General features: G+C 42.4%; 1 protein-coding gene across 1 annotated transcript in view; it reads left to right on the forward strand.

Moving 5' to 3' along the window:
* Positions 1-18,790, forward strand: part of astn1 (astrotactin 1) — a 352,841-nt gene that overhangs the window by 67,894 nt on the left and 266,157 nt on the right. Inside the window, exons 3-5 of the mRNA XM_041949058.1 lie at positions 14,702-14,952; positions 15,351-15,493; positions 18,509-18,658. Of these exons, the coding sequence (XP_041804992.1) occupies positions 14,702-14,952; positions 15,351-15,493; positions 18,509-18,658 (544 nt within the window). The remainder of the gene's footprint in view (positions 1-14,701; positions 14,953-15,350; positions 15,494-18,508; positions 18,659-18,790) is intronic.

The following is an 18,790-nucleotide window of genomic DNA, read 5'->3' on the forward strand; positions in this document are numbered from 1 at the left end:
CATTTTAGTCAATCTTGTTTATCCAAAACCAATAAATGCACTTAAAATCTAGCTGAAACATCAGTGTTACCCAAGCATTTCAGTTTCATGTCAGCATCCACCACAAATAAATGACATTTGCAACACACACACACACACTGGTGTATAACCAATTCTTCATTGTGTGTACTGTCAGTGTAGTCCTGATGTAACACAGGCAGCTCAGGAAATGGAACTTTGCAGTGGAAAAAAAAAGAAAAAACTAAAATAGTTAATATTTTTTAAGCTACATGTTTTTTGTCAATGATGTTGCATGCTCATATAGTCAATTATAGATTTTAATACAGTTTAATGGCAGCGTGCCGTCTCGTTTTTGTCTCATTTCGTCATAGTTTTCAGTAACATAGTTAACACCAGTCTGTAGACTGTGCCAAAACAACAGACGTTTATGTGTATTGTAGGTCACACTGTGGGACACGTGTCTAATAAAGTTTTGGTCACATGTCAGAATGATGTGTTTTTTCGCCAAACTGGCACATGCAAAATGTCACACCAGACAGTGGATCCTGTGTCATTGAATGCCGCCTGCTGATTGGCTGGTTCGTAGAAGTAGGTTGTCGCGGCAGTCACACTGTGAGAATGAGATTTGGTCCTAAAAAAAAGATTTTTGGTTTTCTGTCTATGGTTGCCAAAGCTCTAAATTGGCTGTAGCAGAACCATGTGATCTAGAATCATAATTTTTGAATTGACGATCAACTTTTGTCAAGGTTGTAAACAAATCAACGATTAAGCCAGATCTAATGTCAGCAATAGTCTCATTGCACAGTGTTCACACACAGCTGCAGCTCAGTCGTTCGATGTTTTAAACAACAAGCAGTTATCAGTAAAAATAGTTGCTCCAACCTATATTCCATGCAAAAAGTCACTCGTCTTTTTAATGGCAAAATGAAATCCTGCCTTTCCATTTCTAATCTCAAGGGTTGTGTTTTAGAGCCTGTTCCCATGTTTTTTTTTTTATCAAACACGTGAAATGGACTTGAAATGGTCCCAGGTCTGCTCATCCCAGCCAGGTCGGCTCAGCCAGGAAGCAGAACGTCCAATCTGCCACAGTTCACTGCCTGGCCACCGTGCCCTCCACAAGACTGTTCGTGCTAAATGGAGGAGTTGGGGCTCCAGCATTTTTCGGCTTGAAGACAAGCCAGACTTATTATGGGCCTGATCCTAAAGGGGAATCAGGTTCAATGAACTGCACCAAAGTTGGGCTCTGAGGCCAGAAAAGCGATTTTTGTCTGTTGCTGCAGCCAGGCTGTAATCTTACCAGGGAATACAATTTCTTCAATCAGATTTAACGATAATACCAAAATTTGAACCAAGAAGTGAGTCACATCCAGACTTACTGTATTTTTAAAGAGGGCTGTTCTAAAGATGGAGCCTTCCCCATGCAGGGTTCAAAGCTTCTCCCTGTACATTCACATCCAGCAAGGTGACCACAGTGTCCTCCACCGGCCGAGCCCGGTCATCCATAATAGATGACTAACCTTGTGTATGTCTGTACCAACACCAGGTGAGGCGCTGGCAGTTCAAACACACGTCCCCAACTTCAGCTTGAGCCTTCCAGGCAGAGACGGCTACAGAGTAAATCCCAACACTCGGGCTAAATAAAGACATGAAAACACTGTATATCTCAGGTCAGATATTCAGTGTGGCACGATTGGTTCATCGAGTCTCTTAAGCTCCAGTATATCATTGCTCCACACAATTCTCCCTTTTTAATTTCCAAATTTTAATCAGCTGCTGTTTTGCCACAGGGCCTCAATGGATCAATCCAATCATCACAAATATAGCAGAGGTATCCCAACCAAACCAAGTCAATTACATTATATGAAAGACTAATATAGTTTTTCAGGCTTAGGGGTTAGATTTGATGTTTTTTCCTCTTGTGAGTCTCTTATAGCACTATTGTTTTTTTCCCTCAGAGGGCATAAAGCAACTTTCTAATTTCTGCAAGCATCATAGTGAAACCAAAAAGTGGACATCTAATAACAAAATTTAACAGAAGAGGCGACAAAATGAAATGAAAGCATCTTGTTTTAGACTACCACTCTCTGCAGTCATTGTAAATGCTGCAGGTCTGGCCCACGTATCTACTCACACTGTCAGTTTTGCTGGATGGTAAACAGTTTGGGCAATATGGCCGGACTTGGTTTACCTCAGCTGTGTGGAAGCCCTTGAGGTGCAGGTTTGCTGTGGATCAGTAGTGTGAAAAAAGTCCCTCACTGTGCCCACTCAACCCAAAAGGTGAGGAGCAGTCGCGTCTGTCAGAGCCGTATGGTGTCTGATGTTAACGGCAGCAAATGCTGCCAGGCTGCTCCTTTGTTTTTGTAGGAGGAGCTTCAACAAACATACTGCAGGTTTGTGAGTTAGTAAATTACACGTACAGTCACTTTACAGCGTACATATTACACACATTATGCATTGATCCCATTTAATAGTTGTCATTGCAACAGAAGTTTCTCTTTTCCAGAGAATTTGAAATGGTTTTGACCTAAAAACTGTCAGCAGTATGGAAAGAATAGAGGATGCAAAGATTGTGGGCGTGCAACTTCTTTTGTAAGAAAGTCATGAAAATAACGAGGAAACATTTCTAATGAATTTATCTGCAAACTACAAACCCTGACACAATATTTAACCTGGGCTCAGGTGTCAAGTGCCTTCCACTGGGGATGCTGAGGTCACGTCTTCAGTATTTCATCTGGAACCTCAGGGAAACTGCATCATCTACTTTTAGGCCATAATAGAATAAAATGTTAAGTGTTTCCCAATAAAGAGTCTATATTTTGGAACATTGCCAGCTTATACCAATTTCAACACTTTATTGTACATTTTCTATTGTGGCAATATAAATATGGATATAATATGGATTTTATTAAAAATCTCTTGCTAAACAGCAGCAAAGAAGAAGAGGAGGGTTTGGTTCCTCCAGCACAAACAGTCTAAAGCTTGGATGACAGATGGAGGTAGAAAACCCTCCCTGTTACGGCATGTTTCCTCTGGGCCTTGCAAATCTGAGAAAGTGTGTGCGTTTGGAAAAACAAGTACATCGATGCCTTTTTGTTTTATTAATTGATAGCTCCCAGATTCACACGTACGTCCCAGAGCTTTGAGCTCCCGCGCTTCTGCGTGGATCAACCAAACAATATTTATGGTAGTAAAGTAGATTTCATCAAGATCTTTTGATCTCTTACGGGCATACATGACCCAAAGGCCTCCTGGTGCAGCTCCACCTGCCTAGGAAGATATTGACTAGCCTTTTCTTAAGACAAAAATCCTATCGTGGAAGAACATGGCATTTTATTGTAGTGTTATGTGTGTCATTTTTTGAATTATGTTGAGTCTAACGATATCCAAACCAGCCTCAGGAAGCCATCATGTGTGATCTTGTGTCCATGTGTAATGTCAACATGATGTGTGAAGTTTTCAGCCTCTCTGATATCTCTTTTTAATTAGTTTAGTTAGTTTCGCTCCTGGAAGACCGTGATTGCATCGTGTTTCTGTGTGACTTTCCAGCACTTAACTTCACAATTCGTAATTTCCCAGTCATCTTTAAAGAATGTTTGCCCTATAATGGGAGTAAGAGTCTCACACACACACCGATATCACGCACCGGTTCGTTTATGGGAGGAGATAGTCATTGTGACACAGCTCAGGTTGTGAGATATTGACATTCATGCGCTGTCCCTCCTAAAACCATGTTGATAACATTGATCATACAGACCTTAAATCAATGCAGCCCTGACCACTTGTAAAGCAGCAGCCTCGGCTGAATCCCAGCCTCCAGAGCTGCTGTCCGAGCATCACAGCTTGCTGTGTTTTTGAAAAGCCTGTCGAGCGAGACAAACCAATCCATAGCTTCCCTATGGGCTGTGAGGAAGGCACGCAGCCCGAGTACCCGGCCTGTTTGCAGTGCAGCTGAATCTCTGATGCAGACAGCAGAGCACCACGGCTTGATTTTTCAACGAAAACAAACAACAAAATTAAAATCACTGTTTCAGCAGGACAGACTTTTTATATATTCACATAACACAGACTTTATTCCATTAAAGCGGCACTAATCAATATTTTTTATTAACATTTCAGGAAGCCCGGTATTTCAAAAGACAAAGCAACATTTCAGGAAACAAAACAAAAGCAGTTCACAAAACACAAGATCCCAGATGACAGAAAGGCTGGGAGAACACTTCTTATTTGTGATTGGACGGAACCGAAGTCAGTGCAGAGTTCATCCAATGGATGTGTCCAGGTGGGTTGGTGCTTGATTGGATCAACGGGAGGGACGCTCTAAACCAGACCTGCCAAAGTTTGGACCTCAGTCTGCATCCGGATCGTACGGCTAGTCAGTCCGGACCCAGTCCATATGGTAGCCCACGGGCCACATCCTGCCCACCAACGCTTCCCATCAGACCATCAGAATATTAATGGAGCCCTGCCTCACCTCGTGCTGCGAATAGACTACAACACATAAATTGTTAGCGATGTTGAATTTACAGTGTAGCTGGAGATCATTCGCGGTGATCCTGTCCCCAAATGAATGTCGATGTCGACATCGTTGTCATGGCAACTGCTGTAAAGAGTGTTGCGTGTTGTTGCTGCCGAGTTCACACGTTAACGTCACACTGGTGACTATCAGCTCCTATATCACAGACACTAAATGTGGCTCCTTTTCTCTCGGACACAATAACAAGAGTGAATGAGGCTGTAAGAATATATCTGAGTCAGAAATAAACATGGAGGATCTGTCTGAGCCTCGTCTGCCTCGTCGCTTTCATTCTGGCCCAATTACAGGATGTTAATGTGATGTTAATGAAGCGATTAAATGTTGCTGTGTTATCGCCATTTGTCCCGCACCTCTTAGCTTGAATAAATGCGGACTTTTGAGTGATAGCTTTGTGAACCCCTGCTCTAAACGCTGCTGTTTTGCTGTGGGGCAGCTCATGTCGTGTTAGCGCGCCGTCTCATCCTGCTCTGATGAGACGGCCCTTTGACGGCACTGTCTCCTCAATCCCAAGTCGACTTTTGTTAAAATATTCCCCTGTGATTTTGATCTCCTCCTCCATCCTTTCAGAAGTTTAACATGTGTGCAAGGACAGTGCTCAGAGTAGTCCAGGAAATGACATGGGTCTGTCTAACCACAAACAGCAAGTGTTGTCCTACCTTCTCTGTAACCTGAAGTTCTGCTTTGTGAAATGTTGTGTTTTACAGGAATGTTGAAATTCCTCTGTCGTCGTCCTGGTTTCTACGAGCAGCAAAAAGCTCAGATAAACCCACTGTGCACGACCAGCTCGGCGCCGGAGAGCAGGCAGAGTTAACAGCTAGCTGGTGAACATCGCTGAGCATTTAGCAGCTAAAGACACAGATATTTTTCTTCACAAGTGGTGAAGAGCTAATTTAACTGTTTCTCTAAAAGTTCACTGAGGAGCATGTTGCACCTGTTTCCATCTCTTTCGCAGGATGAAGCCCTGAAGCATCCCTTCAGCTAAATAAAGTGCGCTGCTGTTCTCACAGCACCCCAATATTTCATCTGTCCTCACACGTCAGTCTACAGTAATGTAGCTCGAATTAGACAAACCTAGTCAACTGAGGAATAACAGAAGTTGTTTTAATTTTCAGAACAGCATCAGAAAACTGGGCGGCAGAAGGGCCAGGCTATCAAACCACGCCCCGTGCGATGTGCAGTCTGGCTTTTCTATTAGTGTTTCTTTCCGCTCTTCTGTCTGTGTTGCATCTCGAGCTGCGTCTCAGTGAGCGCACAGGAAAAGTCAGTCCGACTTGATATGGCGTCAGCATCAAATCATTTCCGCTCTGTGTTGGGATTTTGGCGACAGCCAGTGTCTTAAACAGCAGACAGCATGCGTTCAATAAGCCAGAAGTGTTGCACGCTGCTCGGCTGGTTTATTGTCTCTTTGTGAATGTATGGGACAGCACGCTGGCTTCATGCTGGAGAATAAATGAACAATGGACATTGAGCCTCAGTTTAATTTCCTACATAGGCAAACCTGACAGACAGAGCAGAGAAAACACAAAATGCAGAGACAGCTTTGGCTGTGTCTGTCTCCTTTTTTTTTCATTTGAAGCTGCTGCCATACCTGCCTGGTGATATTTAGCTTCATGGCTTAAAAAAAACACTGAAAAATAAAGGATGCCTTCCTGCTGCCACCTTTCCTTAACCATACATGGTAATCAGGTGAAAAGAGACATTCAGTGACCCTCAAACATGACACTGCCTTTGCTCATTTTAGATTGTGTTCATGTTTTAAATCAGTTCCTATAAAGACAAAAAAAAAGGCCACATGTTTTAAGACTGGAGATTTGGATAAGGAGATAAAAGATGGCGCCAAAAAAGGACGAGCTGATAGTCCAAATGTGTGTGAAAAAAGTTCCTTTCAAGTGAGTCCAGATTTCATTGATAGTGTGATCATCTCCTGCATTTTCCTGACATCCTCTTCCTCGGGGTAAAACTTTCTGTCTTATTTGAACCCAAGCACTCGATAATCATCCCCATTCCCCAACACTAATACTAATTGAATATCATAAGGTTTTATGCAGAGCACCTAAGCTATTATCTTCCTTGCATTCTAGCGTATATTTCTAATTTTCAGAGTATTGTAGAAACATGGTGAATTGCTACCTCTCAGTCACTGCCACCAAATGAATTAGTCACACCTGGATGAGTGTAAAAATGAGTTTTGGATTTGTGCAGATGAAACTTTGAGAATGGTAGTCGCTTGAACCAGTTAAACATTTGTGCCAAGTGTGCTCTAGAATATGAATATATGCATGCAGAACCAGCTGAATGTAGAATATAGCACAGATTGAAATTATTTTTTTTATTTAAGAGGAAGCGTAATTTAACATGAGAGAGACAATCACTTAACATAATTGATGTTGATGAGATAAGTTGGAAGTTTCAAGTAAATCACATGTTAATGCTGTTAGTATGTGCACATCCCGCCATAAGTATAGTGCAACATCATGATTTTTCATTATTTAAATCATTTTTGCATATAATCACATAAGCATTACAGTTTGCCGACATGATCAGGATATTAGACAAACTTATTGCCATCAGAAGAGCAGCATTGGGGACTGATGGTGTTGAATGTTTAGGAAAATTACAGACAAAACCATGTGGGAAACTTTTATCACTGGAAACGTTTCTATTAACAGTAAATTTGATAGATTTGCTCTCCTGTTTTATAATACCATGTGACCATAGAAATGTAGCTTAGCTCCAGTGGGCGTTTGCTGAGTTATCATGTAAACATCATAACCAAGAATGAACTGTCCTAGTGTTTCATTGTTTTGTACTTGGTAGGAAGGACTGCTTGCCATATGTTATCATCAGTTCGACAGCTCTGTGTTTTGACTACCTCAGTGTTCATTTATAATGCAGTAGGACTTGGTTAGACTTTAAGCAATTGTTGCTATCACTACATATGGTTGTGAGTAATTTATTCACTGATTAATTAAGTGCCAGTTTCCTGGTTTTTTTTCATTTATATTTTCTCTTGTTAATTGTTATTTTAGGGGGAAATTTCCTTTTTATACTAACAATAATAATAATAATAATAATAATAATAATAATAATAATAATAATAATAATTATTATTATTATTACTAGTAGTAGTAGCACTCAGTACCAATAACCTGGCTCAGATGCATGGCTTGCTTAAATATTAAAGCCCTTTATGTATGTATGTATGTATGTATGTGTGGAAACCGTTTTATGTTACGGGTACATTTTGGTGTTAGCAAAAACATGGCAGCAAGCACAAACCCCTCTATTAAAGCTGGGATCATTATTTCTTTCCCCTGTAGAAGTAACCCTCTTTTAGTCAGTGGAAGAGGGAGGGGGGGCAGCTGGGGGCGAAACCTTTTCAGGCAATTTCGCTGCCAAGCTGTTCTGCTGCTCTGTGGGCCCAGAATCGCAGGTTAACAGGAATATTCTGTGAGCCGGTTCATTCGTTACAACTGGGATCCTCAATCTCTCGGTGTCAGGGGGGCAGCGTGAGAAACGATGAAAGTCTCTTCACCAGTGATTTTCAAGATCTTAATGGCAGTGTGGCCAATACCCGGGTCTGTCTATGCACGTCAATGTTGCCAGTGTTAGTGCCTCACATTTCCTTTTGAACTAGAAAGGCAGCGTGGCAGCCATATGAACTGCAGGGTGAAACAAAGGCAGATCTGTGCCAGTCTGTGACGCTGCAGCTGTGTTTTACAGGACTGCTGTGGATACTGATACTTTACATGAAGAAACTGCAGCTTTGATTGAAGGTTGAATTGTTCAATTGAAATCAATATTGGTTAATTATGGCTATCGTAGTCAGGGGGCGTGGCCGAAGTAACAGTGGTAAATGTGTAAAGGGCATTCCACTCTCTGCGTGCCGTCATCCTTTTACTGGCGCGTGCAGTCAGCTGTCAACCTGAATAATAAAATGACTATTTCACTGAACAATGAAAAATATGAATATATGCTAAATAATAGATAATTAAAATATTAATCAAACGTGGTTAATGTGATTTCTGCTCATAAACCTCAGTGCATAGCATCTGTGCATCAGCTCTGTGCGCCGTCACCTGCGTCTTTATGCAGGATAAACTGTCATCTGTGAGCGCGCGGTTTTGTTTCAAAATGAACGAACTAAAATAAAAAACATTTTAAATAAATGCTCATTAATTATTTTCAGGAGCCGCATCAGAGGGATGAAAGAGCCACATGCGGCTCCGGAGCCGCGGGTTGCTGACCCCAGGTCTAGTGGATGCATAGCGCAACCCCAGACACCACAGTCTTATATATGAAAAAAGTTTTAAAAATAGGCCATTCATTGAAGGTGCGCCTTGTAATCCGGTGCGCCTTATAGTGCGAAAAATACAGTATATTATTATGCATGTATATTATCAAATTTCACAAAAACTAAATTCATTTATTCCGTAGAAGAGCAGGCGAGGCGCTTCAACTATAAAACCCATTTACCATCTTAGCTTAGCATGTTAGCCTGCCTCCGTTTGCTAATCAGCAGTGACCAGCTGAGGATGATTGGTGTCAGTATTTTTGCAGGGATTTGGTCATGAAACAAAGTTTTGGACAAAGCTAATCTCTGACCCCGTGAAAAGTCAGGGAAGTTGAAACTTTGAGATAAACGTGCTGAAGAGAACACAGATAATCATGCAAGGCTGTTTCATTTTTCTACATACAATAACACATGCCATCAGAATAACATGACAGATGCTGCAGTATAATCTCATAAAAATCTACACACAGAGTATAGTGGCTTTAAATGCAGCACATCCTCTGATGATGCATCACATTCAGAAGAACTGGGAGCTGTTTTCTTTTCAGCTCCTTTTACTCCGCTCTCAAACCATGACTTCATTTAACTCCAAGAGATTAAATGTTTACGTGACAAATATCATTTGTGGTTTTACATTATGGCCCCTCACCACACAGGCTCAAACCGCTATCATGGCTTCATGCTGTATTAGCTTTTGTGAAATACACCAAATTGAATCAAATGATTCAAACCGTTTCTGTCATTAATACTCATTTCCAGTGGAGAAACCCTGGTGTGACATGTGTGAAATGGGGTTGCGACTTTCACATTCGTTCAATGTCAAAATCAGCGCTGGATCGTAAAGCCCATTGCTAATAATCCCCACAACTCAAGTTCCGTTTCATTTCATTGTAGGTGTTAAATATGTTGTATTATGCTTGGACAGCATTAACCCTGGCTCCAGGAGTTAGCGTTATAACAAATGCACAGGAGGATTCAATGCATGAAATCTGTCAGTTTCCATCATTAATGCTGTAACTTGATATCAAATCCAATCAGTGGCCCTTTGGCTATGATAAAGTTTATTATATTCAGACCAAGGAACTTCCTTTTGCTATCTTGTAGCTGTCAGATAGTCGAGATCATTCCGCCTTCCTGCATCTTAATGCCTCGCATCCAGAGACTAAGTGACAGATTGATAGCTCGGCTCTAATACCATGCCTGCTCTGTCAGACTGAGAAAGGCCATGTCTTCTCTCTTCCATTCAGGACTTACATGACAGGAGTGTAAGTCATAAGGAGCACTGGTGCCATTATAACATCATCCTCATCCGTTAGTAAGTGGATTATGGGGCTGGAGCGCTGGCATGCCTTGATGTGTGGTTTGGTTTTATTGGCTCTGTAAGAGGACATAGTCCACTTAGTCCTCACTTTGATTCCAAGTAATGCCTGACATTAAACAGTTTTTCCCATATTGTCCATATTAGCCTCCTCTACGGGTGGGCGCTAATGCAGGTTGATGGGTTTGAATCACATTTGTCACTGAGGCAGATTTGATTGAGAACCATTTCAAGCACTTGACATTTGACATCTTATTCTCGTTTACTCCGGCATGAATGAAACAGAGGCGCACATTAAATCTGCGCTTTAATGGTCATATATTTAGATGCTCAGTTGTAAAATTTGAAAATGCCATCACTCTGCTCTTTATTTTACCATAATATTAACAACAAGAACCAAATGAAACCTGTTTTCCAACAATAACGGTATTATTTTAACTCTGATTGTTGCTCCAGCGCACCTCTCTCTCTCGCTCCTCTTGAATGGATTCTTTTCAGATGTATTTTTCAGTTCGTCATCTCACTTTTAATCCACACACACGTCTACACAGGTGGCACTGTGTTTGACCAGCTACTGTTGGCTGTATGCTGTGAGTGTCTTCCAAAATACCACTCAAAATGGGCGCTACATGCACAACTACGGTTCTGTGAGACAGCAATACGTGGAGTGGTCGGCTTCTGCTGTAGCGGCATACTGTAAATGTGTATGTGCCTTGATAGCCGGGGCGTCGTCGAGATGGGAATGAATGTGACATCGGCTTATACTGCAGGGTCATGAGGGGCAATTAACTCTATGGACTGGGACCAGAATCAATTGATTGTATAATCAAGTGGCAGCACATTCAATTTATTAAAGGTCCAGTGTGTGGGATGTAGTGGCATGTAGCAACCAACTGAATACCCCTCATCTTACCCTCCCCCTTCCAAGGGTGGGGTGGTGATTAAATGCAGAAAAACCCAGAAGGCTCTGTCTAGAGCCAGTTTTTGTTTGTTCATTCTGGGCTAATGTAGAAACATGGTGGTACAACGTGGAGGTCCCGTTGCCTCTGTGGATATAAAGCGCTCATTCTAACGGAAGAAAAACACAGTTATGAACTAATGAAAACAAACCTGCCAATAGATCCATCTAATCCTACACTGTGGAGCTTGTGTTAATTCACTCTGTAAAGCTGCATCAGTAGTTTACAGAACTTGCCACTCGGCGGTAGAACTTGAAAACAAGCCAGAAATCATACACATTTGACATATCACGGCCTTGCAAAGTTGATATTGCTCACATGTAAACAAACTATCGAGTGATTTCACATCAAGCGGCCACGGAGCAGCATTTGCATTCATTTGTCAGGTCTCTGGCAAGCTCTCAAACGCAAGTCCAATATTCGATCTCCATCTCGCTCTTTTGGTCCTCGCTGACTTCTGAGGGAGACATCCAGCTAGCTGCTTCATGTTTTACATTAACTGTTTCACTAACTTTGCCTGCCTGCCGTCGGCACCGGTCAGAGAGCAGACAGTGGGTTTATTAGAGCATTTGGATGAGCTGTGGCAGCTGGAGATTAAATTTATTTAAGGCTGCACCAGGACAGTGACGTCGTGGGCCATAAAACCATAACAATAAGCTGAAAGACACTGAAGTGCTCTGTAGAGCTGAGGGGAAGAGCAGAAATTGGTCAATATCGTCTTCATACAGAAGTAGCGGTCAGTGCAGCTTGAAGCATTAAGACACCTTAGCAGATACATCATTAAGCTCATTGTTTGTAACATCTTACAAGATGATTGAAGACCACATATTTGTATACTCCACTAATTCAGTTTCCATCAAAAAATGCAATAGTGGCCCGTAGGTAACATGCTGTTATATTTGCTGTCACAGTCACTGTTTGAGTTTGAATGGGGGACTCCATCAGTGACTTTCAAAGTGCTGAAAATTTAATCACTACAAACCAAATTACTCTGGTCTCCTTTCTGACCACTGTGCATGCAGATTTACTGCATAAGTGGCCCATATCACGGTGTCATTTGTTAATGTCCTTGACTATGCAGATTAAGCAAACAACTTATGCAAATAAGCCTCTACTTTTGCCAATTTAAATTAATGTGAGCAACTGAATCGCTCATTTTTATTCAGCCTCAGAATTTGTAATATGTTTGAAAAGGGATTTTTTTTATGTAAATGACTGATTAGAATCTATTTTTCATTTCATCATTTTTTTTGCTTATCTTTCCATAACTGCGTGTTTGACTGAACTGACACACAGTTGAATTTTAGTTGTTTTTTTTCTCTCATTCTTTTCAAGCCATTTTTTTTTTTACCTAAGCCCTGTTATTCCTTCCATCACTTCCTTTTTTTCACAGTTTCACTGCAGCAGGCTTAGGGTGGAGAGGAGGGAGACCTCAGCTGGCTCTTCTTCTAGTTTTAAATGGGCGTGTAATTTTCTCACTTAGCGGGATTCACTCTTTTTAAAAGTCTTGCTCCAGAGGCAAATGGCTGCGGCTTTCCTCTCTTTGTGTTGTCACCCTGACATTTTCATAACTCTTTTTTGACATTTTCCAAATTGCACAATGTATCTGATTTGGATTTCAGCTCTGAGCTTCGTAGCATCAGATTAGGCAGGAGGATGTGGTAAACTGCACATGATGTACATGTAACATTATGGGTCCAAATCACATTCATGTCTGCATGTTATCTCATCTTTCCTGTCAGTTTGCCTAAATTATCCCTTTCAGTAACCTTAATAAAGCACATAATGGAATTAGATAAAAGAAATGAGTGAAATAAAAGTGCCCAGATATCTGCTCTCATGGCCTTTATTTATGGCGGAGATATGGTCTGATATTCAAACTGACAATCGCTGTCACTCTCCCCTGTTTCCACAGGCTGTGTGCTTTTGACTCGCCTTGACTTTGATCCATATCCTGCTTCTTGGCAAGATTCTGTGACTCTGTTCTCGCCTTTTCCACTCTCTCTTTGACACTCTCCCTCTCGCTGTCTCTATTTCTCTCCGGTTTCTGTCTGATTCTGTCTCCGTCCCGCCTGCTAACCTGTCCTCGGGGCAGGCCCGATGCCCTTCATCTGTCCGTCTTGTGCCCATGCCTGATCCTCTGTGCCCACAGGTGCTGGTGTGGATGCAGTCACATCCCTCGACCCCGCAAACCGACTCACAACTCATTAAAATCAGAGAGGAAATGAGTGTAACGAAAATGGTCGCATGGCCTGACCCAGTCATCTGATATCAGCGCTTCCTTGAGTGCATGTATGAGCTGAGATTCAAAGTCAAAAATCGACTGCTCTCTCCAATATGTTTCTGCAGAGCGTTCACTCAGAGTCTCCAGACCACACTTACTGGTTCAAAGTAGACCAGCAGTAAAGCTTTCCTATGAAATGATGGATTATTACTGAGATTTCAGGTGTGCTCACCATCCTCACATAGTGGTTCTCAAAGTGGGTGCCACAGCAGGATCGAGGTTGCTGTGACATTTATTCGAGCCACATTTGTATCTTTAGATTTTTCAAACTAGTCAAAATGGAAGAAACAAGCATGTTTTAATGTGCTCTTACACTTGTGACATATTGGTGAGACGCCAGGTCATGGTTGTCATAGGAACACGACACGCTGTCCTGCACACAAGCTTGCCATCTGCACAGCAGTCAGAAATGGCATCTGCCAGAGCAAGAAACGGAAATGATTGTCACTGTGCTCAAAGAAGTGTTGATATCCAACATATGAGATGACTGAACCTGAGCCAGACAGAAGATCCAACTTTACAGACAGTTTGTGGGGCATGAATAACTCTTGTTTCCTGATTTTAAATTTAGTTAAAGTAAGTGCTTTTCCCAACATCTTCTGCACATGAGCTGGTTTTGTCAGGGAATAAACTGAAATCAAGAAATGTCAAATGTCAGCGGGGACAGACCTACTCTCCTCGAGCTCTCTTCGATCTCTCCATGCATCAAGTCTTGTCATCACCATGACGTTGCCAGACATCCAGCCGAGACTCCGGGAAGTGAATGCACCATGCCAAGAAAATGATCGGCACGTAACCGCCCGTAAAGCCAAAGAGCAAGCACATGTACAGAGCCGGGCTAGCAGCGTTCCCCCGTTCACAGTCTATGTGCAAAGCTAAGCTAACTGGCTGCTGGCTCTCACCACTCACAGTATTTATCACACAGACACAAATGTGGTATTGATCTCCTCATCTAACTCTCAGCGAGGAAGCGAATACACTTAGGGTCCTCTGACCCATGCTCACATCCTCAAGTTACTCAAAATCAGCTGAGAGCCAGGTTTTGAACTTTCCTGTGCCGTGCTGTAAAGGTGAAATGAGTATGCAGTAGCATGAGAGCTACAGTCGTTTAAAGACAGTATAGGTGTTACTCACTAAATTGCGTATTCAACCTTTTTCACATTGTGCTGTTGGCTTCACAGCTTTCACTTTGATCTGGATTTCTGCTTGGCAAGATTTCTCCCCTTTAACGCTCACTTCTCTCTCTGCTCTTTTCTCCTCTGCCCTTTTTTTTTGCCTGTCTCTGCTCCAAATGCCACCCTGCTCCCCTCAGGGCGGGATGATCGCCCTCCTGCTGTCCATCCTGTGCCTGGTCCTGATCCTCTACACCCGCAGGCGCTGGTGTAAACGCCGTCGCATCCCTCAGCCACAGAAGAGCGCCAGCGCCGAGGCGGCTAACGAGATCCACTACATCCCCTCGGTGCTGATGGGAGGCCAGGCCCGGGAGAGCTTGAGGAACTCCCGGGGTCAGGGGCCGAACTCCAGCGGCACCCTCAGCATCCGGGAGACTCCGATTCTGGATGGGTACAAGCAGGGTTTGGGCGGATGGGGATAAATGTAATCTGAGGTGGTTAAACCCTAGAACAAGCTCATGCGGTAGCGGAAAGAAACAAATGCTCTCTCTGAGATGAATGATACCTGAATGTGGTTTGTCATTCTATATTTTTCTCTGGGAACAAGATTAAAATTGTTTAAAATTCACTACCCAGAAAGCAGCTGATTTTATGCAGCCCGCACACAGCACACTCATTTCTGTGTGTAGTAATCCGCAATGAGTGTTGAGGCTTAAGATTCTAAAACTCCTTACCTTATCAGTAATTCTGTCACACTTTGAATCAAGCATGTTAGCCGCTTGTGATATTTCTTCTCATTTAAATAAGTCAAGAGAATGCATCACTAATTGATTTCCTCCTCATCCACAGGTATGAGTACGACATCACTGACCTGCGTCACCATCTGCAGCGGGAGTGTATGAACGGCGGCGAGGAGTTTGCGAGCCAGGTCACGCGGACCCTGGACTCTCTCCAGGGGTGTAACGACAAGAATAATATGGACCTCACCCCTGGTAAGTCGTGACAGCTAGGTTAAAGAGGCAGCGTGTGGATGCTGTACATGTACAGCAAGCAGCCTTAAATCTTTTTTTATGATCACAGCAGGAAGCAGAGATATAACAGCCAAAGACAACACAGTGAACTAAAAACCTCAAAGCAGTGTGAATGTTGGACTTGCATTCGTCAGGTGGCCGGACCCGAAAGAGGCAGATATGTCCCCGAGGAGGTGCTGGGGGCCAAAATGAGTGAATGTAGCCCTTTTAATGGCAGACATTTTGACTTGGCGTAGCAGGGAAAGCACAGGTGAAAAAGATTTTGTGAACAATGGCTCAAATCCATTAAGTGTCCCAGTTCGCCACGGCTGTGAGCCAGCGTTCACAATACCAGGGCCCTGAAACCTGCTAACCTAAAAGCAATGCACTTATTTTTAATGTTGTCAGTAACCCTTTCTGCTGCACTCAAGTGGCCAAAAAATTCAATTATTACCCCTTTAACTTTTTATGGTGTATGGTTTTTCATATCTTCATCAGCTATGTGTTATTATTCTGAGATATGCTGATGTAGCAATATTGTTAAATAATGGATCGTCAGCATAAAGTTTGTGTAATCAATAATAATGATGCACTATGTTGGGATACCAAGGAAGATAAGTACGTCTTTTCTGCCAATGAAACTTTTGTAATCATTTTCAATTACGGGCTAACTAGATTCTGATGCTGAAGCTTTCACTTGCCCCAGTCATAGCTTGATTTCCCCTCCCCCACAGCCGTAAATGTTCTGATAAAAACAAAGTAATAAGACGTGTCAGAAAGGTTACATTTGCTTGTGTTGGGGAGGAATGTAAGTGTGCAGGAGAAATTGTTTTCTGAGCAGGGAACAGCATAATTACATTAACACAGTTGTAATAATTGGAATAGCCAGCTTGAAAACCAAAGGAAACTAATTGTTTTTTTGATTAAATACCGTAGTGTGTTTTTTCTCACATAGGAGCAAAGTAATCATCAAAATGAACGTAGACCGAATGATAGCGCTCATAAGTTTGACTTTTACAAACACGCAGGCTTTGTCAGCGTGACACGCCTGGCAAACAAGAGTCTCGTTCCGTGGTTTTCATGGTCACTGTGATTCGTAGTGTGACTGATGCAGCACCACACACAGTACCTGTCACACTGTCAGGTCATCTTTCAAAGATCTGAAATAACCAAAAGGTTTTTGTGCCTTCAAGAGTTACTTTTAGAAGATCTATTTTTCAGAACCGGTGAGCACCACGCCCATGAGAGTTACTCCGTGACGTTTTGCTGCAGGTGTAGCCTCTGAATTTCAACTAGCTGCAGATTAGCCGCTTCATCAAGAGATCAGTTGTGCCGTTGACGCTCTCACACGGTGCTCTTATAAAATCCAAACAAGCCCAGTCCAGAGGTGATGGAAGAGGAGCCGTCCTGTGCATTATGCATTTAAGATGGTCAATGTGATGGAGTTCAGAAGTAGAAAAAGCGGGCAGCGGGCCATGCATGGCATACTGAACAATATAAACAACAAGAGGTCATAAAATAATGGAATAGTTATGAATGCATAAAGAGGTGAAACAAAATGTCAGTATCAGCTCATGCATTTTCAGTCTATATTGCTTTGGTGTAGTATAACAATGCAGTGTTAGTCTGATCACCAAAAGCATTCAGGAGGGTCCAACAGTGGGCCTCACGCCTGGAGACCAGGTCTGTGAGCTAATGGGACAGGAGGACATGAGGTGTGCCATTTCCTTTATAATGTGTACAGGTATGAAGGTGATATGATTGTAACTGACCTGAAAAAATGACACCTGGTTGTTACATAAACTGCAGGTGATGTTAGTCACTGTTAAAGCGATATACTGTAATTATCATCTGGAACACCGATGGATGTGAAAACATATTTTCCAGAATTTTTTAACTCTTTCCTGCTCAGAATACAAAGGTAACGGCACCAAACACAGTAACAAACCCTAAAAAACAAGCTAATCTAACTAAGTTTAATGTGCATTAAGCTGCATCTTACTGTTTTTCCTCCACACCTTGCTCATGTTAACATGTTATTGTTAGTTAAAGACACACGTAGTGCGTAGTAATACTTTCACACTTTGTGTAGCTTTCCTGGATTTTTCTTTCACTTATTGCAGATTTTTCACACAGATGAGGCTGTTAGCATCTCAGTCTGAGCCAAAAGGAGCCAAATGAACCGTTAATGCTGCGGATATTTGCTTCCATACTGTTGTGGCTGTACTGATTTAGGCATGTCATCCAATACTGAACAGTATTTTCTGAACAGTATGAGTTGCACTTTATCATTGCTGGGTTAATATGCCACACAAATTGGATGGCAGAAATGGAAGTGACCATGCTCATGTCTGAGGATCCCAGTCTCCCCCAATTGGCTCGCAGACCTGGGGTCCCAGATGTGACGTCTGCAGTTAGAGGCCTCTCAAAACCACAGGATTCATCCTCTGGGGACCCTGAATGAAATTCCATCCAGGTCCATTATAGTTGTACAGGCCTTTCAGTCTGGATCAAACATCCATTAGATAAAAATGTGTGTGAGGTGATCAAATGACAGAAAAAATGTTATTTTTGGACATGGATTTTTCCTTTAGGGATGCTATTACAGAAATCTTGTTCTATTATAATGTGTGTTTATGGTTTCCCTGAAACTTCATCTCTTAAAATCTACAAAAACAGAAAATGTCGTCCTCTGAGACGTAAATGCTTTCTCTATATTCCCTTAATGAGTTTTAATTTCATGCCAGCTTTTCTCACTCTGTAATATTGGCTGTTTGACTTCTCCCCCAGTAAACACCACGCTGGATGTGTTTTCTTAGCATTGCTATAAGTTATGCTTGCTACACCGTGCTTTTAAAGCCTCCTGCATCCAGCCAAGAACAACACGTTCTTCCAAGTGGCCGCGTTCTCATTTTCGAGAGAGAGCTTTCAGTGTGTGCCTGGACTGCTCCTGGCTTTTATTTCTCCGCGTTTGTAATTATTCCCACTTCTCCGCAGTGAGTGACAACACCAAGCTGGCCCTGATGAACAAATACAAGGACAACATCATCGCCACGAGCCCGATCGACAGCAACCACCAGCAGAACACCCTGCTTCCACACAACACCTCCACCAGCCAACGCAAACGGCTCTCCAGCAACACCCGCGGTGAGTCACTCTCTCCCATAGATTTAGCCTTTGACAGAGAACAGAAGAAAATAGATCAGCACCCCTCCATGAGTCTGCCCACTACCAGCAGGAACAAGCAGATCGTGTACACAGCAGTTCATGGTGGAGCTA

This window comes from Chelmon rostratus, chromosome 12 (assembly GCF_017976325.1).
Source record: "Chelmon rostratus isolate fCheRos1 chromosome 12, fCheRos1.pri, whole genome shotgun sequence".
NCBI lineage: Eukaryota > Metazoa > Chordata > Actinopteri > Chaetodontiformes > Chaetodontidae > Chelmon > Chelmon rostratus.